Source organism: Phacochoerus africanus, chromosome 5 (genome assembly GCF_016906955.1).
Source record: "Phacochoerus africanus isolate WHEZ1 chromosome 5, ROS_Pafr_v1, whole genome shotgun sequence".
NCBI classification, from domain to species: Eukaryota; Metazoa; Chordata; class Mammalia; order Artiodactyla; family Suidae; genus Phacochoerus; species Phacochoerus africanus.
Window position 1 is genome coordinate 26,400,022 of NC_062548.1, and position 23,157 is coordinate 26,423,178.

Genomic DNA, 23,157 nt, shown 5'->3' on the forward strand with positions numbered 1-23,157 from the left:
GGCGGGGAGCCGTGCTGTCCCCTGGAGGCACCAAGGGACCGGGTCGGCCCGCCCCGTGTGGCTGCCGTCTAAGCGGACCATGGCGAGCACCGCCCGGAGGTCCGGCCCGTGGTCCCCGCTCCTGCTCTGGCTCGCGGCGCTGCTGGGGATGCTCCTGCCACAGGTGAGAAACGGGCGGATGCGGAGCTTTGCAGGTCGCGTCCTGGGCGCAGGTGGTGGGGGAGCGGCAGAGCCACAGGGGGCACCTCACCCTCCCCCGGGGCCGGATCGCCCCAATTCGGCCCCTGGCCTGAGAAAACCCCCTAGCTTTGGGAATTTGCCAGTTGCCTCAAGAGCTGGAAAGACCTGCCAGCGTGGAAGGGCGCAGGTAGACCCAACCCCCCGCCCTCCTGCAGGGTCTGGGTGGGGGTGCGGGTGGAGGGAACAGCCCGCGGGAGGGGGCCCTGGCTTTCCTACTGAAACTTCTAGAATCCCGGCTTCCTTGGAACTTATGATCAACTTAGAGGTCTGTTGTGGAGAAATCGCCCACACACCTAGGTTCATGGACCAATTCAGGCAGATCAGGCGCTCTCCCCTTATCCGTGACTGGACCCGGAATTCACAACCCCTGGGATAAATAAGCCAGAGGTACCAGGATCTAGTCCAGCCCTGCTGGGCTCAGAAAAGTCCAGTCGTACAGAAATGCAATAAGAAGGCAAAGCCAGGGCTGGAATCCCCTTGTCCAGCCTGGAGCCTCCGGAACAGTTAATGGGAACTTAGAGATAACTGCTTATGCCACCCCATACCCACTTCCAGCCCAGGACCCACCCCATAGCTGCCAAGTAGGAATGGGACGTCAGTGGCTGGATCAGGTGTTTGCAGAAAATTGAGGAAAAACTAGAAATGGGAAAAAAAAATTGTTTCCGTCGTGGTGCAGCAGAAACAAATCTGACTGGGAACAGAGAGGTTGTGGGTTCGATCCCTGGGCTTGCTCAGTGGGTTAAGGATCCGGCATTGCCATGAGCTGTGGGGTAGATCGCATATTCAGCTCGGATCCCATGTTGCTGTGGCTGTGGTGTAGGCTGGCAGCAACAGCTCCAATTAGACCCCTAGCCTGGGACCCTCCATATGCGGCAGGTGCGGCCCTAAAAATACAAAAAGAAAAAAAAAAGAAAAGAAAAAGAAAAAAATTAGAAATCTTGATGTTTCAGTGAGATCTTTCCAATTTTTTCAAAATCGGTAGCTAATTAAAAGCAGATTTTTAAAAATATACAGTGATGGTCAAACCAAACTCCATTGTGGGCAATCAGTCTGCAGCTTCTTCTCCAGACCCCTCTCCCTTCTGCCACGTTGCAGATCACAGAACAGGCCTAGGAAAGAGAGAGCCAGGAGACAGATTCCTGACTCCCAAACCATTGGCTGAGCTCCAAGCCTGAGGGTCCTGGAGCAGGATGTGGCCTTTGCAGGGGTGTGGCTGGGCCACCCGGATGTTAGGGTTCCTGCTAGGAGCTCAGCCCCGCCCTGTTTGCTCAAGGAAGGGCTAGAACAGGTGAGTTAGCCCAGCAGGGGCCAGATGCAAGAGCAGCACCAGCCCTCCCTCCCTCGGCCACCCCCACCCCCCCCAGCCTCGGTTCAGGGGGCCCCCGTCAGAGCCTGGCACTGAAAGCAGCTGGGCCAGTTTGGAGAGGCAGAATGGGTCATCCCAAGAGAGGCAGACTGTGAGGCACAGGAGAAAGAGACTGGATCCCAGAAGCAGAGAGATGGTGGTTCAAGTCCCACTTCTGTCATTTGTTATCTGCGTGGCTGGAGGCTGAAGACCTAAGCTTCCTGGAGTTCCCATCAAGGCTCAGGGGTTAACGAACTCAACTGGTATCCATGAGGACGTGGGGCGATCCCTGGCCTTGCTCAGTGGGTTAAGGATCCAATGTTGCTGTGAGCTGTGGTGTAGGTCACAGACGGGGCTCGGATCTGGCGTTGCTGTGGCTGTAGTGCAGGCCAGCAGCTGTAGTTCTAATTCAACCCCTAGTCTGGGAACCTCCATATGCCGTAGGTGTGGCCCTAAAAAGAAAAAAAAAAAAAAAAAGACCTACCCATCCTGAGCCTCAATTTCCCCTACCTGTACAACGGAGAGAATAATACCACCACCAATCTCTTAGGGATGCTGAAGTCTTTTGTGCAGAAGCTGAGGCCCCCCAGCTCCCACTGTCACCCCTCTCTAGGGTCGAGGAGATCAGTGGGCGGGGCCAGTATCTCCCCCAATCCCCCTTCCTTCTTTCACTGTTTCCCTCTCAGGGAAGGAGAGTTACAGCCAGCCCTGCCCAGAGCAGGGACTAGGAAGGTCCTAGGTCTCTCAGAAGAGGTGACCTTTTTTTTTTTTTTTTGTCTTTTTGTCTTTTTGCCTTTTCTAGAGCCACTCCCACGGCATATGGAGGTTCCCAGGCTAGGGGTCAAATCAGAGCTGTAGCCACTGGCCTACGCCAGAGCCACAGAAATGTGGGATCTGAGCCTCGTCCGCAACCTACACCATAGCTCACCGCAACGCCGGATCCTTAACCCACTGAACAAGGGATCGAACTCGCAACCTCATGGTTCCTAGTCGGATTCGTTAACCACTGCGCCACAATGGGAACTCCCAGAAGAGGTGACTTTGTTTTCACTGCAGGTCCAGACCCTCAAGCCGGAGAGCCTCCTGTTAGTGTCCACCCTGGATGGAAGTCTCCATGCGCTGAGCAAGCAGACAGGGGACTTGAAGTGGACGCTGAAGGATGGTAAGCAAGGGCAGTCACTCCTCCTTCCCCGGACCCCAAGTTGGCAGTGGGGTGACCTTGGCGTTAGAGGAGAAGAACATGGGGTCCAGAATCCAATAAGCAGGTGTCTGCAGGCAGCTTTACCACTTACTAGCTGTGTGGCCTGGGAAAAGTCACTCCACCTCTCTGAGTCTCAATGTCTTCACTTATAAAAGGGGCCAAGGATCACAAGCCTATGACACACAGTTCTTGGGGGATTATACCACACTCATGTCAAATGCTTGGCTGGGTGTCTGGCACACAGTAGGCACCCAATGCAAGGTGTGCCTTTTGATGGGGTGTCTGGAGGGGGCTACTCATGCCTATGTCCCTGTCCCTGCAGATCCCATCATCCAAGGGCCATTGTACGTCACAGAGTAAGTGGACCTACAGTCTTTTAAGGAGCAGGTGGCTGGGAGATGGGGAAGCCCTCGTTGCCTGGCGGGGAGGCTGTGCTGGACTTAAGGGATTTGGGTCTGGAGCTCTGTGGTGCCTCCTGCCACGGTGAGCGCCTCCTAGTGGCGAAGGTGGAGGGAAGGGGGGCCTCTTGGAGCCCAGGGAACGTGCATGAAATCTTCCCCTGTTCCTCTCTGGCCCACAGGACAGCCTTTCTCTCAGACCCCGCTGATGGCAGCCTGTACATCTTGGGGACGCACAAACAACAGGGATTAATGGTGTGTTTCCTACACTGGTTGGGATGGGCGAGGGTCCGGGCTTCTGTCACCCAGTGCACCGAGGGGGTGGAGGGGGCCGTACAGGTAGAATCTGAATGTCCCGAAAAGGATTATCTGCAAGGACTACAAGAAGGCTGTCCAGAGGGGCCTGTTGAAAGAGGGGGTGGTGGGGAGTTCCCGTTGTGGCTCAGTGAGTTAAGAACCCAAGTAGTATCCATGAAGATGCGGGTTTGATCCCTGGCCTTGCCCATTGGGTTAAAGATCCATTGTTGCCACAAGCTGCAGTGTAGGTTGCAGATGCAGCTCAGATCTTGCACTGCTGTAGCTGTGGCTCTGATTTGACTCCCGGCTCCAGGAACTTCCATATGCCACAGGTACAGCCAAAGAAAGAAAGAAAGAGAAGAAAAGGAAGGAAAGGGGGTATTGGGGTGGCTCTGGCTGTGAATGCAGAGCAAGCCGACTCTCAGCTCTCTGAGGGTTTTCAGGGGAAACCTATGTATCAGTTAGCTTTTGCTAAGTAACAAATTGCCCTGAAACTCCTTAAAATGCAAACCGTGTATTTAACTCACGATTTTGTAGGATGACAATTTAGACTCACGATTTTGTAGGATGACAATTTAGGCTAGATTCAGCTGGGTGGTCTCAATTGAGCTTGGTCAGTCAAGTGTCTGTGGTCCGTCGGCTGTCTCTCTTTCTGAAAGCTGGTTGTTGGTTGGCTGCCTTTCTACAGGGGCGACCAGGCCAGGGGTCTCTCATCCTTCAGCAGGCAAATCTGGGCTTGTTCACATGGCATCAACAAAGGAACCAGAAACAGCAAGAAAGGGCAAGGCCAACACAAGAGAACTTTTCAAGCTTGGCTTATGCAATTGTCCCTCGGTAGCCACAGGGGTTCTGTTCCAGGCCAGTCGCCCTCCACCACCAAAATCCGAGGATGCTCAAGTCCCTTATATCAAAACAGCACAGTAGGCATATAACCTACACACACCCTACCGTATTCTTTAAACCATCTCTAGGCATTCCTGTTGTGGCACTGCAGAAATGAATCTGACTAGGAATCACGAGGTTGTGGGTTCGATCCCCGGCCTCACTCAGCAGGTTAAGGATCTGGAGTTGCTGTGAGCTGTGGTGTAGGTCGCAGACTCGGCTCAGATCTGGCATTGCCATGAGATGTGGTGTAGGGCAGGAGCTGCAGGTCCAATTCAAACACTAGTCTGGATACTTCCATAGGTGCCGCTGTAAAAAGACAGAAAAAAAAAAAAAACAAACAGGAATTATTTACAAAGCTGTGGGTCGAGTATAGGAAACCACAAGGTGCCATGACATTGAGGTACCATTATCAGCCCTAAGCTCAGAAGGAGAAGAAGTGGTTAACCTCAACCTGGAACTGGAGGTGGCTTATGGAGAGAGCCACCTGACAGGAGCTGAGGGCTCTGGGGGAGGGACACGGCCAGCCCACGATGACCCCATGGAGAGGAGGCCAGGGAACCCTCACCCTGATCCTGCCCCCTCCCTGTTATCCCAACCCCACTGGAAGCCAGAACACAGGGCTCCCAGTGATGGATCCAAAATTGTGTCTCCTGGGGAGAGAGCCAGGTGGAGAGTGGATATCCAGCCCCATCCAGCTCGGGGATCACCATCGGGACCCCTGGGGCAGGTGTGCTTGGTCTGTGACGTCACTGCCCCTGCATCTGAGACAAAGCCAGTCACGCTGACAAAGCACATCAGACCCCCCCGCCCCCCGCCCCCGTGATCTGGGCCACCTCACTTCTGCAGCCCGTTTGCTCACCTCCAGGCACACGTGTGCACACACACCTTGCACCAGCTCACGCCAATCAATTTATTGACTATGTCAGCTCTGGGTCTTCACCCAGACAGTCCCCATGGTCTGGAACCCTCTTCCACTCTGCCTCTTCTTCCCCAACTCAGTCGGGAGGGGCCATATAGCACGCTGCCATCACCGCACACTGAAATCTCCACGGCTCTGCAGAGCTGGCTTTCTTGCTGGCACCACGTGACCCACGTTGGTCCCCAGGGTGCTATGTACACTGTGATGTCCTGGAGACGGAGTGGCTGGAAGCGTCATCTCAAGCCAAGCTTCTCAGCCACCAAAGCAGAAAGGGGGAACGAGGTGACCCACACACTGGCTCTTGTAGTGCCGGTGTACAAGTGACATGGGCACTTCTGGAGCCCACCCTTTGGCAAGCCCCATGATCGTGCCCACTTTAAGCCAGAAAGGAATTGTAATCCCAGAAGAAGAACCAGAATATATGTGCTCTCCTTCCCCTGGCTTGCTCGTTCTTTCTTCTTTCTTTCTTTCTTTCTTTCTTTCTTTCTTTCTTTCTTTCTTTCTTTCTTTCTTTCTCTCTTTCATCATCTTTTTAGGACCACACCCATGGCATATGGAGGTTCCCAGGCTAGGGGTCCAAATGGAGCTGCAGCCACCAGCCTACACCGCAGCTACAGCAACTCAGGATCTGAGCCACATTTGCAACCTACACCACAGCTCATGGCAATACGAGCAAGGCCAGGGATCGAACCTGCATCCTCATGGATACTCGTCAGATTTGTTCCCACTGAGCCATGAAGGAAAATTCCCCCTGGCTCTTTCCTGCTCATGGTCCAAGTCCCAATTTAAACTCCAAGCTTGTCCCCAACCTGTGGTCTTGCCTCCAACTGACCTCACTTCGGGCCACTCTGCCCCTCTCCATCCCCACTCCCCGTGTACTGGTGTCCTCGCTGACCCAGCCAGTGGCCTCAGCATTCTGTCCCTCTGCCTTGTCCCTCCACATGTTCCTGTGTAAGTTTCACTCCCCACTCAGCTTGCGTTCTTCCTCCACAGCTGCACTATGTGAAACAGCATCTCAAGTCACTCTCTAAGTTTGTCTTAATAACATTTACCACCACCTGGCATTATGGTTAATATGTTTTTGCTTGTTTTTTATCCTTCTTACACACACACACACACACACACACACACACACACCCCAGAGAGGTAACTCTGGACAGAAAGGCACTTGGTCCATCTTAGTTACAACTGGGTTCCAGCACCTGGCTAGTAACAGATGCTCATTAAACAGCAGTTGAGGAGTTCCCGTCGTGGCGCAACAAATCCGACTAGGAATCATGCGGTTGTGGGTTCGATCCCTGGACTTGCTCAGTGGGTTAAGGATCCGGCGTTGCCGTGAGCTGTTGTGTAGGTTGCAGACGCGGCTCGGATCCCGCATTGCTGTGACTCAGGTGAAGGCTGGCGGCTACAGCTCCGATTAGACCCCTAGCCTGGGAACCTCCATATGCCACAGGAGTGGCCCTAGAAAAGGCAAACAAGATAAAATAATAATAATAATAATTTCAAACCCAAGGAAAAAATTCAGGGATAGTACAGAGCAATTCTTTATTCCCTTTACTCAGATTCATCCATGTTTAACATCTTATCTGGGAGTTCCCTGGTGACCTACCTAGTGGTTAGGACTTGGCGCTTTCACTGCTGCAGCCTGGGTTCAATCCTTGATCTGGGAACGGAGATCCCACATCAAGCCACTGCAACGAGGCAGCCAAAAAGACTTCTTATGAATTTCACTTTATGATTCTCTCTTGACAGTTATTATTCACATGTATATTTAAATTTTTCTTTTTCTGAACCATTTGAGAACAAGTTGCAGGCATTAGGCTGCTTTCCTCCTAAAATGTCATTTTGTATTCCAAAAACAAGGACTTTCTCTTAATTAGCCTGAGTGCAAATTATCAAAACCACTACTGATGCAGTAGTGTTATCTAACGCTCAGTCCATATTAATTTTTTTTTAATGGCCATACCTGTGGCATATGGAAGTTCCCAGGCTAGGGGTCGAATCAGAGCCATAGCTGCAGGCCTACAACACAGCCACAGCAACACCAGATCCAAGCCGCATCTGCGACCTCCACCACAGCTCACGGCAACACCAAATCTTTAACCCCCTGAGCGAGGTCAGGGATCAAACCCACATCCTCACGGACACTCTGACTTGTTCTGAACCTGCTGAGCTGCAACGGGATCTCCTCCCAGGCCATATTAATTTTGTCACGGGTCTCAGGGTGTGCTTTACGGTTTCCAGTTCAGAATCGGAACCACGGTTACCCCTTGTGTTTGGTCCTCATGTCGCTTTATTGTCCTTTAATCTGGGACCGTTCCCCAGCCTCTCTGAGGCTGTCACAGCCATTTAAGTTTTGAAGCTTCAGCATGTGTTTCTGAGGTTGCCAGGCCAGGCCGGAGTGATCAGGTGACATCTTGGCACTGGGGATGGGCTTTTCGGCAGCTCCTTAAGAGCTCTTGCAGGAGTTCATGTCGTGGCACAGTGGTTAACGAATCCAACTAGGAACCATGAGGTTGTGGGTTCAATCCCTGGCCTTGCTCAGTGGGTTAAGGATCTGGTGTTGCCGTGAGCTGTGGTGTAGGTTGCAGATGCGGCTCGGATCCTGCATTGCTGTGGCTCTGGTGTAGGCTGGCAGCTACAGCTCTGATTCGACCCCTAGCCTGGGAACCTCCATATACCTCAGGAGTGGTCCAAGAAATAGCAAAAAGACAAAAAAAAAAAAAAGAGCTCTTGCAGTAGAGTGCTTAAGTGGGTGGTTTCTGGAAGCTGGCTGGTTGAGTTCAAGGTCTGGCTTTGCTACTCAGCAGCTGGGCGACCTTAGCCAAGGGACTTAGCCTTTCTGGAAATGGATATTATAATAATCATAGCTGCTGAATAGGATGTCTGTGTTTCTCTGCCCTCACCGCTCCTCAGAGACTGCCATTCACCATCCCCGAGCTTGTTCACGCCTCCCCGTGTCGTAGCTCCGATGGCGTCTTCTATACGGGTAAGTCTCTCTCCAGCCAGTGGGTTCTGGTCCAGCAGCGATGGGACTTCGGTCAGGGCGGACTAGCTGGGCACAGGGCGGACAGACTGCATACCCTCTCCAGGCCATCTTGAGAGTGGGCACACTTTCCACCTCCACAGGCCGGAAGCAGGATGCCTGGTTCGTGGTGGACCCTGAGTCAGGGAAGACACAGATGACATTGACCACAGAGCGACCCTCTACCCCCCGCCTCTACATCGGCCGGACACGTGAGTCCCCCCCAGCTGCCCCCCAAGCTCTGCCCAGGCCTGGCAGTTGCTATCCAAGCCGAGTCCTGGCCAGTCAATCAGTCTGTCCATCAGCAAACCCTTCATGGAGCACCAAACAAGGTTACGCAGCAGTAACCAAAACAGACCTGGTTTCTGCCTTCGTGATGCTCAAAGACCCTGGCCTCCAGGCTGGGGGCTAGGAAAGCACCCCCCCTTCACCAGATGACATCCCCTGGGTGTGGGTGGAGGAGTATCACGTGGGCACTCCCAGACACCCTGCTTCTGGGCGTCCCCAGAGTACACGGTCACCATGCACGACGCCAGAGCCCCCGCCCTGCGCTGGAACACCACCTACCGCCGCTACTCAGCGCCCCCCATGGACGGCTCCCCTGGGAAATGTGAGTGCCTCCTTTCCCCAGCCCACCTTGGAGCAAGGTCCCTGCACTCAGCTCATGCACGACCAAGCCCCACCACCTGACCTTCTAAGGGACCCCAAGTACCAAAGGACATACACTTGATGGGCAGCCCTAAGAGACCATCCTCAAGACCCAGCCTGACCCTCTCATACCCTGAGCCGCCCTTCCCATCCTAACTCCTCCTAACTCCACGCTGGGTGAGTCCACAAGGACCCCAAGCAAGCCCCACACACCCTGAGCCGTCCCCGCACTTCCTAACTGACCCCCAATGTTGAACGATCCCTAACAGATGACCCTGAGTGACCTCCCCCAGACTGACCACCCCCTTAATATTATAAGGGCTCTTCTCAAATGACTAAGTGACTCTGAAGGTCACCATTCTATGTGAGAACTCATGCAGGTGATCCTGACACATCACAGGTGACACACACAGGGCCCCTGACTGACCTCCTTCACATCCTAAATGACTCCCAAGTGACCCATGCAACTCCAGACCACCTGAATCTGATCGGCAGCCAGACCATGACTGACTGCTTGTCCTAAGTGACAAGGATTGAGTCACACACCTGAGTCACCTTTGGATGACACTGACTGACCCCTACATCTTACACAGCTGTCCCGTTGACCCTGCTCAAAGAGACCCTGTGAAGGAGTTCCCCTGTGGTTCAGCAGGTTAAGAACCAAACTAGTATCCATGAGGATGCAGGTTCTATCCCTGGCCTCACTCAGTGGGTTAAGGGTCCGGGGTTGCCATACGCTGTGGTGTAGGTCACAGACTTGCTCGGATCTGGTGTTGCAGTGGCTGTGGTGTAGGCTGGCAGCTACCACTCTGATTCAACCCTTAGCCTGGGAACTTCCATATGCCACTGATGTAGCCCTAAAAAGCAAAAAAAAAAAAAAAAAAAAAAAGAAAAAAGAGAGAGAGAGACCCAATGAATTTCCCACCTCTTGATAACACTCCAGGTGATTTCACCTGACTTCCACATACCTGAGTGGCCCTCCTGATAGCCCAGCCTCAGAGCAACCTCCACCCTCCAAGATGCTCTGAGGTGCATCAGGCCAGAGCACCCCGACCACATGTCCCCAGCCTCCTTTCCCGGCAGACATGAGCCACCTGGCATCCTGTGGGATGGGCCTGCTGCTAACAGTGGACCCAGGAAGCGGGGCGGTGCTGTGGACCCAGGACTTGGGCGTACCTGTGATGGGCATCTACACATGGCACCAGGACAGTCTGCGTCAGCTGCCCCACCTCACGCTGGCTCGGGACACCCTGCACTTCCTTGCCCTCCGCTGGGGCCACATCCGACTGCCTGCCTCAGGCATGCAGGACGCGGCCACCCACTTCTCTGCCTTAGACACCCAGCTGCTGTAAGTGCCCAGGCCCAGGAAGAGCTTCTGGAGGTATTGCAGCCCAGGTCCAATGGGCGGGTGTGATGTTTGACCATGAGACACTAGTACCACTGAATCGGGAGTCAAAACAGTTTGGTAGGACTTCCTGTTGTGGCTTTGCGGAAAAGAATCTGACTAGTATCCATGAGGACGAAGGTTCGATCCCTGGCCTCACTAAGTAGGTTAAGGATCTAGCATTGCTGTGAGCTGCAGGTTAGGTCACAGACAAGGCTCAGATCCTGCCTTGCTATGGCTGTGGCGTAGGTCGGCAGCTGCAGCTCCGATTCCCCTAGCTTGGGAACCTCCATATGCTGAGAGCATGGCCCTAAAAAGACTAAAAAAAAATTATTTTGGTAATTAACCAGGGCCCTGCACCACTCCCACATGCTCCCAAGATTCCCTTGATAGGAATCTGTTCAGCAAGCGATGGGGTAAAATCAGGCCTGGAAGGGGACCTCCGTGTTCCCACTCCCCGCCCCCCACCCCAACCAGTGCTACAGCTGGCACCTGTTCTGCTTGGTAGGTACTCTGTGTTTATTTATTGATGGTTAAAACTTGTAAAGGAGGAGTTCCCGTCGTGGCTCAGTGGTTAACAAATCTGACTAGGAACCACGAGGTGGCGGGTTCGATCCCTGGCCTTGCTCAGTGGGTTAAGGATCCAGCGTTGCCGTAAGCTGTGGTGTAGGTCGCAGACGCAGCTTGGATCTGGTGTTGCTGTGGCTCTGGCGTAGTCCAATTAGACCCCTAGCCTGGGAACCTGCATATGCCGTGGGAGCGGCCCTAGAAAAGGTAAAAAGAGAAAAAAAAAATTTGTAAAGGAGATGCCCCTGTGACGCAATGGGATCCAGCTTCTTGGGAGCCCTGGGATGCAAGTTAGATCCCTGGCCCAGCACAGTGGGTTAAGAATCTGGCATTGCTGAAGGCATGGCTTAGTTCACAACTGCGGCTCGGGTCTGATCCCTGGTCTGGCAACTCCATATGCCGTGGGGTGGCCAAAAACAAAACAAGCAAATAAATAAATAAAAACTTTAAATATGACCCTTCCCTATAGCACCGACTACCTTAGTGTCCCCGTCTTGGGGAACCAGGAGACAGACTAGGGAAATCAGGAATTATCCATTCATTCTGTTCGTTCCACAAATTCTTTTTTTCTCCTTTGTCATTTTAGGGCCCCACCCATGGCATATGGAGGTTCCCAGACTAGGGGTCGAACTGGAACTACAGCTGCCAGCCTACACCACAGCCACAGCAGCGCCAGATCTGAGCCTCGTCTGCGACCTACACCACAGCTCATGGCAATGCTGGGTCCTTGACGCACTGAGCGAGGCCAGGGGTCCTCATGGATGCTAAGTCAGATTCATTAACCACTGAGCCATGACAGAATCTCCCGACTATAGAGTTTTTTATCAGTTAGCTTTTGCTATATATCAAACCACCCCCTAAAGTTTAGAGCTTCAAATTTTACTATTTTGCAGGTATTTGTGGGTCAGCTGGGGGGTTTCTATTCTGGGTAGCAGTGGGTGGCTTGGATGAGCCTGGACGATTTAGGATGTCTTTGCTCATCTATCTCATAGTTGCTGGACTATTTAGCCTCCCACACCCTAGCACAGTAGCCTGGCTTTCCTCCTGTGGTGGTCTAGGGGCTCCACAGAACCACATGCCAGGGCAAGCCCCGTGCACAAGTTCCTCTCAAGCCCCTCCTTGTGCCACATTTGCTGTTATCTCATTGGCCAACGAAAGTCACATGGCCAAGCCCAGCGTCAGTGTAGGAGGAGACAATACACAGTTACCATGGTGACTGAAACTACTCAGGATCATCACACCTTCTCCCCCTTTCCACTCCCTACTAGGATGACGCTGTACGTGGGAAAGGATGAAGCCGGCTTCTATGTGTCTAAAGCACTGGTTCATACAGGGGTGGCGCTAGTGGTGAGAAGGGTCTCTGGGGGGGCTGGAAAGAAGGGATGGAGCAGGAGAGGAGCCCCCCGCCTCACGCATGACTCTCCATCTTCTGCCACAGCCTCGTGGACTGACCCTCGCCCCCACTGACGGCCCCACCACAGATGAAGTGACCCTCCAAGTCTCAGGAGAGCGAGAGGGCTCACCCAGCACGGCTGTCAGATACCCCTCGGGCAGTGTGGCCCTCCCGAGCCAGTGGCTGCTCATCGGTGAGACCCCTTGACTCACATTTGGAGATGATAATGGACCTGTGATCCCAGCTTCGGAGCTGGAAGGCGGGGGTCACCTTCAGCCCCCCCTGGCTTTTTCTCTGCCCCTTAGGACACCATGAGCCACCCCCAGTCCTGCACACCACCATGCTGAGAATCCACCCCACCCCAGGCAGTGGGACTCCTGCCATCAGACCTTCAGAGAGCACCCAGACCCCAGCTCTCTTCTTGGAGGTCAGTGCTATGAAGGGCAGAGGGTGTGGGGGGAGATGCAGGAGGAGACCCTTTCCTCAGGCTTCCAGGAGCAACTTTGGGGGGGGGGGTCCATTGACCTCACAATTTCTCAAAAGAAAAAAAATTTTTTGTTATTGCCAGAAAAGTGTTAAACACATCAACAAGATATTGGCTATCTAAACTGAAATATGGGTCTGAGTTTTCTTTATTCTTCTTCAGTTTAAAGCTTATAAAATATTTATCAAGTGAGATAATGAAGGCAGACAAATGATAAAAGCATGCCCTCCTGGGAGAGGACTGGACAAGAGTTGCTGGTAGTTCAAGGTCAGAAGGTAGTGGCATGATCTGGAGAAATAAATCTCAAATCTGGTTGGTCATCAGACTCACCCACTCTAGCCCCACTGAATTCAGAATCTCTGCAGGTGGATATATGCACCTTTTTTTTTTTTTTTTGTCTTTTTGCCTTTTCTAGGACCGCTCCTGCAGCATATGGAGGTTCCCAGACTAGGGGTCTAATTGGAGCTGTAGCCACCAGCCTACGCCAGAACCACAGCAATGCGGGATCCCAGCCATGTCTGCAACCTACACCACAGCTCACGGCAACGCCTGATCCTTAACCCACTGAGCAAGGCCAGGGATCGAACCCACAACCTTATGGTTCCTAGTTGGATTCATTAACCACTGAGCCACAACGGGAATGCACTTTTTGCTGATGCTTCAAGAGTATCTGTATTTTTTTTTCTTTTTTGTCTTTTTCGGGCCACACCCGTGGCATATGGAAGTTCCCAGGTTAGGGGTCAAATTGGAGCCATAGCAGCTGGCCTTCACCACAGCCACAGCAATGCTGGTTCCAAGCCATGTCTGCAACCTATACCACAGCTCACAACAACACTGGTTCCTGAACCCACTGAGCAAGGCCAGGGATTGAACCTGTGTCCTCATGGCTACTAGTCAGGTTTGTTAACCACTGAGCCATGATAGGAACTCCCATTTTGTTTTGTTTTTTTAATATTTTCTTTTTTTAGGGTCACACCGTGGCGTATGGAAATTCCCAGTCTAGGGGTCTAAGTGGAGCTACAGCTGCCGGCCTACACCACAGCCATAGGCAACACCAGATCCAAGCTTCATCTGTAGCCTATACCATAGCTCATGACAACGCTGGATCCTTAACCCACTGAGCGGGGCCAGGGATCGAACCCACATCCTTATGGATGCTAGTTGGGTTCTTTACCACTGAGCCACAATGGACTCCAAGTATTTTTTATTTACACCCCAGGAAATGCTGGCCCTCAGCTAGGTTTGAAAGACCAACCTCCTGGGCACCTTGATGTTTCGGCACCACGGAGAGGGCCATGTTTCCCACCTGAGACTACACATCACCCCTTCAGCTAAGCCTAGCCTTTTACTGCATGATGAAGAGTGGTTATGGGTTCCACAGTGGGAGGGGCTGCTAGGAGCAAAAGCCTCTTTGTCCTCAGATCCTGAGCCTGAGTCGAATGGCACCTTCAAACCTGGAGCTGCATCCCGAAGAGAAAACCCCAGACCTGCATCCGAGCCTGGGACCCCAAGACCTGCTGGCAGCCAGCCTGACTGCTCTCCTCCTGGGAGGATGGATTCTCTTCCTGATGAGGCAGGTAAGCCCATCACCCCTGACCTCAGCCCTGCTCCTCCTCTCCAGGACCACATAGCAACTTCTTCCCCACCCAGATCCAGCTCTGCCCCCCACCTTCCTCTTCGCAACTCCCCAGAGCTCCCAATACTGTGCTCTGGTATATCAGTGTTCCAGGGCCAGGCCATCTCAGGCACAGCTTCTGGGCTCTTCAGGGGGAAAGGGGCTGGCCCGGGCTGAGTCCTCTTAGCCCCTAATGTTTCAGCAGCACCAGCAGCTGATGGAGAAGCAGCAGCAGCCGACTCCCCTGGCACCTGCAGGCCCTTCTGCTCTCTCACAGGATGCCCAGTTCCAGCCCTCGGGGGCCACCCCACAGAGCCGGAAGAGGCTCAAAAACCCCTCAGAGCAAGACCAGCCACTTGAAGACCCCGAAGGTGAGCTTATGTGACCTGGAAAGGCCAGAGTCAGGGACAGAGATGAGAAGGCGGGTTTTGCTTCAAAGTCGGCTTATGACAAGCCGCAATCGTGGGGTAGCCAAGCCTAAATAATAGGAAAGCATTTGGAATAGTGCCTGCTGTGTAGCTGAGCCCCCTAGAAATGTCTTCCATCATTTTTTTTTTTTTTGCCTTTTTAAAAAAATTTTTTAGGGCCGCACCGGTGACATATGGAAGTTCCCAGGCTAGGGGTTGAATTGGAGCTGCAGCTGCCGACCTATACCACAGCCACAGAAACACGGGATCCAGATCATGTCTGCGACCTACACCACAGCTCACAGCAACACTGGATCCCCAACCCACTGAGCAAGGTCAGGGATCGAACCCGCATCCTCATCGATACTAGTCAGATTTGTTACCACTCAGCCACGACGGGAACTCCTCTGCCATCATTTTTACTGTTGAAATCATATTCAAGAACCATAGATGCAGATAGAAGAGTTAGACCTAGACCCACTGCTATTAACTTTTTTTTTTTTTGGTCTTTTTAGTGCCGCCCCCGTGGCATATGGAAGTTCCCAGACAAGGGGTCAAATTGGAGCTGGAGCTGCTGGCCACAGCCACAACAACGCGGGGTCTGAGCTATGTCTGTGACCTACACCACAGCAATGCCAGATCCATAACCCACTGAGTGAGGCCAGAGATTGAACCTGCGTCCTCATGGATGCTAGTCAGGTTTGTTACCACCTGAGCCATGATGGGAACTCTCTCTACCCGCTTCTATTAACTTTGATGAATTGTGTAACTCCCCAGAGTTTCAGTTTTCTCATCCGTCAAATTGGAATGATAAGAGTTCCCATAGTGGCACAGTAGAAACGAATCCGACTAGGAACCATGAGGTTGTGGGTTTGATCTCTGGCCTTGCTCAGCAGGTCAAGGATCCGGTGTTGCCATGAGCTGCAGTATAGGTCACAGACGTGGCTCAGATCTGGCATTGCTGTGGCTGTGGTGTAGACTGGTGGCTACAGCTCCAATTAAACCCCTAGCCTGGGAACCTTCACATGCTGTGGGTGTGGCCCCAAAAAGACACACACAAAAAAATTGGAATGATAACACTCACCCCATTACATCAGCTCATTATGAGAGGTTACCATCACTAGTATTATTAAATCATACCTAGATGATGTTATTAATACTTGTGTTAAAGTAACATCATATTTGGTAACAATAATAATAAATTACCTAGGTACCTTTTGGTTCCTTTTCTCTTTAGGGCTTTTTATTGTTAAAACATTTCTCTCCTCTTTTCTCAATATCCTCCTGTAAACGAGCCCCGTCAAGCTTCCTCTGGCGTCTGTGGAAGGTAAGATCCCAAAGGGACCTTCCACATGTTTTTGTTTTGTTTTGTTTTGTTATTTTTTTTTAGGGCTGCACCTGAAGCATATAGAAGTTCCCTGGCTAGGGGTCAAAATGGAGCTGCAGCTGCCAGCCTACTACTCCACAGCCGCAGCAACACAGGCACCAAGCCACATCTGCGATCTGCTCTTCCGCTTATGGCAACACCAGATCTTTAAGCCACTGATCGAGGCCAGGGATCAAACCCACATCCTCGTGGATGCTAGTCAGTTTCGATAACCGATGAGCCACGACGGGAACTCCTCCATGGGCCTTCTGACTGGAGCCAAGGCTTTCCCCAGATGACCTCATCCTCCACCTGGTCCCAGGTAGTGCCCATCATTCAGCCTTATCTTTCCTCGCTCCATGATCCTTCAGTGGTTCCTCACGACCACAGTCCAATAGACTGATTCCCTCCCCAGACGTCTCCTCAATCCCCTTGTGAGTCTGTTGACACAATAATCCTCAGAGGGGGAAAAAAGACGATGTCAAATCCCAGCCCTGGCTCATCCAGGACACTTTGTTATATAAAATACCTGCACTTCTTTTCTTGTTCTAAGAAAATAGTCAAGGAGTTCCCGTCGTGGCGCAGTGGTTAATGAATCCGACTAGGAACCATGAGGTTGCGGGTTCGATCCCTGGCCTTGCTCAGTGGGTTAAGGATCCAGCATTGCCGTGAGCTGTGGGGCAGGTTGCAGACGTGGCTTGGATCCCGTGTTGCTGTGGCTCTGGCGTAGGCCGGTGGCTACAGCTCTGATTAGACCCCTAGCCTGGGAATCTCCATATGCTGCAGGAGTGGCCCTAGAAAAGGCAAAAAGACAAAAAAAAAGAAAAAAAAGAAAATAGTCAAAATGATATCTATGCTTCAACATAGGAATCCAGGAACATAAAACACCCAGATAGGGCCTGATACCTTCATTACAAAACTCAGGGGTAACAATCTCTATACAGGATGCCCTCTGTAATCTAATGAGAGCCTTTCTAGGAGCTCCCGTTTTGGCTCAATGGCTTAAGAACTCAACTAGTATCCATGAGGATGTGGGTTTGATCCCTGCCCTTGCTCAGTGGGTTAAGGATCTGGCCATGCCATGAGCTGCAGCGTAGATGGAAGATGTAGCTCAGATCCTGCGTTGCTGCAGCTGTGGCTTCGGCTGGCAGCTGCAGCTCCAATTCAACCCCTAACCCAGGAATTTCCATATGCTACAGGTGCATCCCTAACAAGAAAAAGAAAGAAAGAAAGAAAGAAAGAAAGAAAGAAAGAAAGAAAGAAAGAAAGAAAGAGGGAGACTCTCTCTATTTCTTTTGCTTTTTTTTTTTGTTTAAAGTTTTAACAAGCATTACTTTGGTGTTTTCATGACCTTTAGGCAAAGCCTGGAAAAGATGGGCTGTTATTAGGCTCTGTGATAAATGCTGTGATGGGAGGTATAGGAACACAGAGGGGGTGCGTAATTCACACATGGGAAGTGTTCTCAAAGGGAAGTCTAAGCTGGAGTTCCCATCGTGGCGCAGTGGTTAACGAATCCGTCTAGGAACCATGAGGTTGCGGGTTCGATCCCTGCCCTTGCTCAGTGGGTTAACGATCTGGCGTTGCCGTGAGCTGTGGTGTAGGTTGCAGACTCGGCTTGGATCCCGCCTTGCTGTGGCTATGGTGTAGGCCGGCGGCTGCAGCTCCAATTAGACCCCTAGCCTGGGAACCTCCATATGCTGTGGGAGCGGCCATAGAAAAGCCAAAAAAAAAAAAAAGGGAAGTCTAAGCTGTGATTCCCAAGGAGAAGAAGGAATGATCCAGGTGAACAGGGAGGAGCAGAGCAGGCACCAACAGCCCAGGCAAAAGTTCAGAGATGAGGGAAAGCAGGGTGCACATTCTGGAAGCTGAAAGGAGGGTTGCAAATTCATGCTCATGAGTAGGCCAGGTGGATAAAGTAAATGAATGAAGGAGCCAAGTAGGAGAGACACTAGGGAATGGTAGGGATTGTGGCAAAACTAGAGAACAGGTGCCTGGGCTGACTGAGCTGCTATGTCTAAGCCTGCCTTGCCTACGGCTGCAAGGTTGACACAGAGCCTGGCCCAGGGAATATCTGTTGAGCCCGTGACTACTGCCACTGCGCCCTGGAGTTGTTCAAACACCCCTTCTCAATGCAGTAGATATATAGGGTGTGTGTATGTGCTGAGTGGGTGTGAGGTGTAACACCCTACGGTTAATAGGCCGGGACTTGTGCATCTGATATGCAGCCATGCAGAGTCCAGTGTATCAAAATCTTGGTTTAGTGCAGGGATAGTCAAATCAATGAAGTGGCAGTTGGCCAAAAAGCTTCGAGAACCACTCTTCAAAACAAGCCCTCCAGCACCAGCACCTCGTGACTGTCCCTAACCCATTCTTAGAACATCTGCACCAGGAAAGCTGACCTTGGATGTCTCAGTCCTCTTGTGCAAGGAGACAGATGTTCCTCGGGACCTTTTCTATGACGCGTGACATCTGCAGTGGAGTCACGTCTTACTCTCCTTTAACTTCCACAAATTCATCTATACATGCTTGGTTGGGTATCCTCCAGGACCCCAGCCACGTATATTCACTGGCAGGGGCGATCAAGCTTGAACACTGAGCGCTAACGTTTATATGGCGCTTACTGTGTACCGGGCACTATTCTTTTTTTATTTATTTTTTTTTTAGGGCTGCACCTGCAGCATATGGAGGATCCCAGGCTAGGGGTCTAATCGGAGCTGTAGCCACCAGCCTACACCACAGCCACGGCAACTCGGAATCCGAGCCGTGTCTGTGACCTACACCACAGCCCACGGCCACGCCGGATCCTGAACCCACTGAGCGAGGCCAGGGATCGAATGCGCAACCTCATGGTTCCTAGTCAGATTCGTTTCCGCTGAGTCACGACAGGAACTCCTGGGCACTATTCTAAGTGCTGCACTTGCATGAACTTCTATGATATTCACATTTCTGTGAGGTGGATGCTATGATAACGTTCGCTGTATGGAAGAGGGAATGGAGGCAGAAAGCTTCAAGGCTGGCACCCCTCTACCCCAGACCGACAAAGCCAGTAAATGGCAGCTCAGGAACTCAAAGCCAGGGCAAATCTGGGACACTGCCTTTGTTGGCACTTGGGCAACGCCCGTGAAAGTATGTGACTGATTTCAAGGGTTTCCCAACCCGTGTAAGAGAAGCAACACAGGAGTTCCCGTTGTGGCGCAGTGGTTAACGAATCCGACTAGGAACCATGAGGTTGCAGGTTCGATCCCTGGCCTCGCTCAGTGGGTCAAGGATCGGGCATTGCCGTGAGCTGGGGTGTGGGTTGCAGATGCGTCTTGGATCCCACATTGCTGTGGCTGTGGCGTAGGCCAGTGGCTACAGCTCTGATTCGACCCCTAGCCTGGGAACCTCCATATGCCATGGGAGCGGCCCTAGAAAAGGCAAAAAGACAACAACAAAAAAAAGAGAGAGAGAGAGAGAGAGAAGCAATGCAATGCATCGTGTGTTGTCAGAGTTTGCAGAGGGAATTCTGTGTGCCATGTCCGCATCACGTGACAACTTTTGATTACTTTAGAACTTTTCTGCATGTGCTGTTTCTCCTTTAGCATGATACAGAAAGCTGAGCAAGAAGCAAGGGATGGCCCGTATGCGAATATGTATGTGTAGATTGAGCCTCCCCAGCTCATTATTTCTGCCTTCAAGGCCTTCGTGCCTCCATCCCAGCACTGAGGGTGTCCCTGAACCTCTACCCCAGAAAACACACAGCGAGTACTTACCTCATGCCAAGGGCATCCAGAGCAGGGAATGCAGTGAAGCAAGAGACAGGAAACCCAACAGAATAAGCAAGTGGGTCAGAAGAGGGACCACGAGTGTTCAGAGACCCTCACTTGGAGCAGCTGAGCCAGGCTTGTTCAAAGAGGCCATCCAGGAGTTCCCACTGTGGCTCAGCAGGTTAAGAACCCGACTAGTATCCATGAGGATGTGGAGTTTGACCCCTGGCCTCGCTCAGTGGGTTAAGGATCTAGCATTGCCATGAGCGTAGGTTGCAGATGCAGCTTGGATCTGGTGCACTGCGGCTGTGGTGGGCCCCCAGCTGCAGTTCTGATTCGACCCCTGGCCCAGGAACTTCCAAATGCTGCAACTGCAGCCCTTTAAAAACAAAAACAAAAACAAACAAACAAAAAAAAAACAGGCTTTCCAGAAACTCTGACCCTGCTTTCTGAGCTGCCAGAGAGACCAACCCATCTTACCTGGGTGATATGCTTCCAGCAAGGCTCCAGGCCCACACTCCTGAGAGTCCAGGATACACAAATTTAGGTCACTGCTTGCATCTTATTGACAGATGAGAGTAACTGTTTAAGCCCATAATCCAGAGCGGTGCTGAGGGACAGCTTGGTACTTTTCTCCCTGATCCCTGATGCAGGTTTTCATTTGCTTTTCCTAGATTAGAGAGACTGAAGCTGACAGCTCTGCATAAGGAGAAGGGTTCTCAAGGCCACTGAGGGGGGCACAACTCTAGGGGGCGCCAGATACACCTAGCTTGTATGCATGGGGCCCCTTGGAGCTGAGCTTTGGTCATGGTGAGGGGTTCCTTGCAAGAGACCCAAAGTCCAAGTCCTCTGCTTGCCTGGGCCAACTCCCCCCTCTTTTTTTTTTTTCTTTTTTTAAATAGCTGCACCTGCAGCATATGGAAGTTCCCAGGCTAGGGGTCGAATTGGAGCTGCAGTTGCCAGCCTATGCCACAGCCACAGCAATGCCAGATCCGAACCACATCTTTGACCTATGCCATAGCTCACAGCGACACCAGATCCTTAACCCACTGATCGAGGCCAGGGATCAAACCCATGTCCTCGTGAACACTAGTCTGGTTCTTAACCCGCTGAGCCCCAACAGGAACTTCCTCCCCCCTTCTTAACAACAAACCAAGGCCTTCCTAGAACTAACTAACTGGGATAGGTCAGCATCCAAATGCTCACTCCCCTCATCCCCCACCCCACCCCACCCAGGACAGTCTCTTCTGCCACAGCACTCACCTCCCTCCCATTTGAAGCCAATTCCTCAATTTAAAGGGTTTATTGGGAGTTTTCCTGTTGTGGCTCAGGAAGTTAAGGACCCAAGTAGTATCCATGAGGCTGCATGTTCGATCCCTGGTCTCGCTCAATGGGTTAAGATCCGGCATTGCCGTGAGCTGTGGTGTAGGCTGCAGATGCAGCTTGAACCTGGCATGGCTGTGGCTGTGGCATAGGCCAGCAGCTGCAGCTCTGATTCAACCCCTAGCCTGGGAACGATGTGCGGCAGGTGCAGCCCTTTAAAAAAAGCAAAAAAAAAAAAAAATTTAAGGGTTCATTATAGCTGGTGAAGGTGGAGGAGAGTGGCGGCAGGAGTAAAGAAAAGAAACTTGGGCAGAAAATGCCAAAAGAGGGAGTTCCCATCGTGGCGCAGTGGTTAACGAATCCAACTAGGAACCACGAGGCTGTGGGTTCGATCCCTGGATCTGTTCAGTGGGTTAAGGATCCAGCGTTGCCGTGAGCTGTGTTGTGGATTGCAGATGCGGCTTGGATCCCGAGTTGCTGTGGCTCTGGTGTAGGCCGGCGTCTACAGCTCTGATGAGACCCCTAGCCTGGGAACCTCCGTATGCCGAATGGCCCAAGAAATGGCAAAAAAAAAAAAAAAAAGACAAGAAAATGCCAAAAGAGGGAGAAGCAAAAGAGGACAGTATAGTAACCCCCTGCCCCTCCCTTTCTTCCATTAATCTTCCCAATAATACTAGGCAGGCAGGATCCTTCACTTTAGCCCGGCTTTAGAGATGAGAAAACCAGGGCGGAGTGGTTAAATCACTTGCCCACATTCACACAATAAGTGGCAGCACCAGGCATTGGACCCAGACCATCTGGCAGCGGGCGGGCATGGAAGGGGGGAGCTGGAGAAAGGCCACGGCCAGGGTCTGGATCGGGCAGGGTGGTGGCTGTGGGCGGAGGCTCTGCAAGACCTTCCCGCCTCTCCTCTCCCCCCAGCCGAGCAGCTCACCGTGGTGGGAAAGATTTCCTTCAACCCTAAGGATGTGCTGGGCCGCGGGGCAAGCGGGACTTTTGTATTCCGGTGAGTGGTGAGTGGTGGTGGCCAGGAGCCGGGCTGGAGAGGGCCCCTGTCCCCTGGAGAGCTGTTCGTTCAAAGGATGCCCAAGGTGGGTGCCATTCCTAACCTTTTCCGTCATCTGCCCTCTGCTCACCACCGCCCAGGGGACAGTTCGAGGGGCGGGCGGTGGCTGTCAAGCGGCTCCTCCGTGAATGCTTTGGTCTGGTCCGGCGGGAGGTGCAGCTGCTGCAGGAGTCAGACAGGCACCCCAACGTGCTCCGCTACTTCTGCACAGAGCGGGGACCCCAGTTCCACTACATCGCCCTGGAGCTCTGCCGGGCCTCGCTGCGGGAGGTGAGGCCTGGCTCAGGGATGGGTGGGTGCCCACGGTGGGTGGTGGTGGGGTCCCGGGCTGCAGGGTGAGGCTCTGCCCCTCGCTGCTCCCCAGTACGTGGAACACCCGGAGCTGGACAGCTGGGGCCTGGAGCCTGCGATGGCGCTGCAGCAGCTGATGTCAGGCCTGGCTCACCTGCATTCCTTACACATAGGTACCCACGCCTCCCGTGCCCCATCCAGGCCCCTGCCTCCCCTCTCGGCTCTCAGCTCTCAGCTCTGCTCTGCTCTCACAGTGCACCGGGACCTGAAACCAGGCAACGTCCTCATCGCAGGGCCTGATGGCCAGGGCCGAGGCCGAGTGGTCCTCTCAGACTTTGGCCTCTGCAAGAAGCTACCTGCTGGCCGCTGCAGCTTCAGTCTCCGTTCGGGCATCCCCGGCACAGAAGGCTGGATGGCACCTGAGCTCCTGCAGCTTCTCCCCCCAGACAGCCCTGTGAGTCCTCAGGAATCCTTCCCTTCCCAGTGCCTCTTCTGTCCAGCTCCGAATCACCGGCCGTGTGACTTTTCAGCCACTCCTCCAAACCTGTTTCTCTGGT

The 23,157-nt window shown here is 52.6% G+C and overlaps 1 protein-coding gene across 2 annotated transcripts in view; it reads left to right on the forward strand.

Moving 5' to 3' along the window:
• Positions 1-23,157, forward strand: part of ERN2 (endoplasmic reticulum to nucleus signaling 2) — a 26,543-nt gene continuing 3,386 nt past the window's right edge. The window contains exons 1-17 of one of the 2 annotated variants that reach the window (XM_047780295.1): positions 1-163; positions 2,642-2,747; positions 3,109-3,142; positions 3,367-3,439; positions 8,202-8,274; positions 8,415-8,522; positions 8,819-8,920; positions 10,042-10,306; positions 12,178-12,256; positions 12,348-12,495; positions 12,608-12,729; positions 14,208-14,363; positions 14,604-14,772; positions 22,165-22,249; positions 22,390-22,579; positions 22,674-22,773; positions 22,855-23,054. In XM_047780295.1, the coding sequence (XP_047636251.1) occupies positions 80-163; positions 2,642-2,747; positions 3,109-3,142; positions 3,367-3,439; positions 8,202-8,274; positions 8,415-8,522; positions 8,819-8,920; positions 10,042-10,306; positions 12,178-12,256; positions 12,348-12,495; positions 12,608-12,729; positions 14,208-14,363; positions 14,604-14,772; positions 22,165-22,249; positions 22,390-22,579; positions 22,674-22,773; positions 22,855-23,054 (2,094 nt within the window). In that variant the 5' untranslated portion in view covers positions 1-79. The remainder of the gene's footprint in view (positions 164-2,641; positions 2,748-3,108; positions 3,143-3,366; positions 3,440-8,201; positions 8,275-8,414; positions 8,523-8,818; positions 8,921-10,041; positions 10,307-12,177; positions 12,257-12,347; positions 12,496-12,607; positions 12,730-14,207; positions 14,364-14,603; positions 14,773-22,164; positions 22,250-22,389; positions 22,580-22,673; positions 22,774-22,854; positions 23,055-23,157) is intronic. The other variant, XM_047780296.1, reaches the window with a different exon arrangement.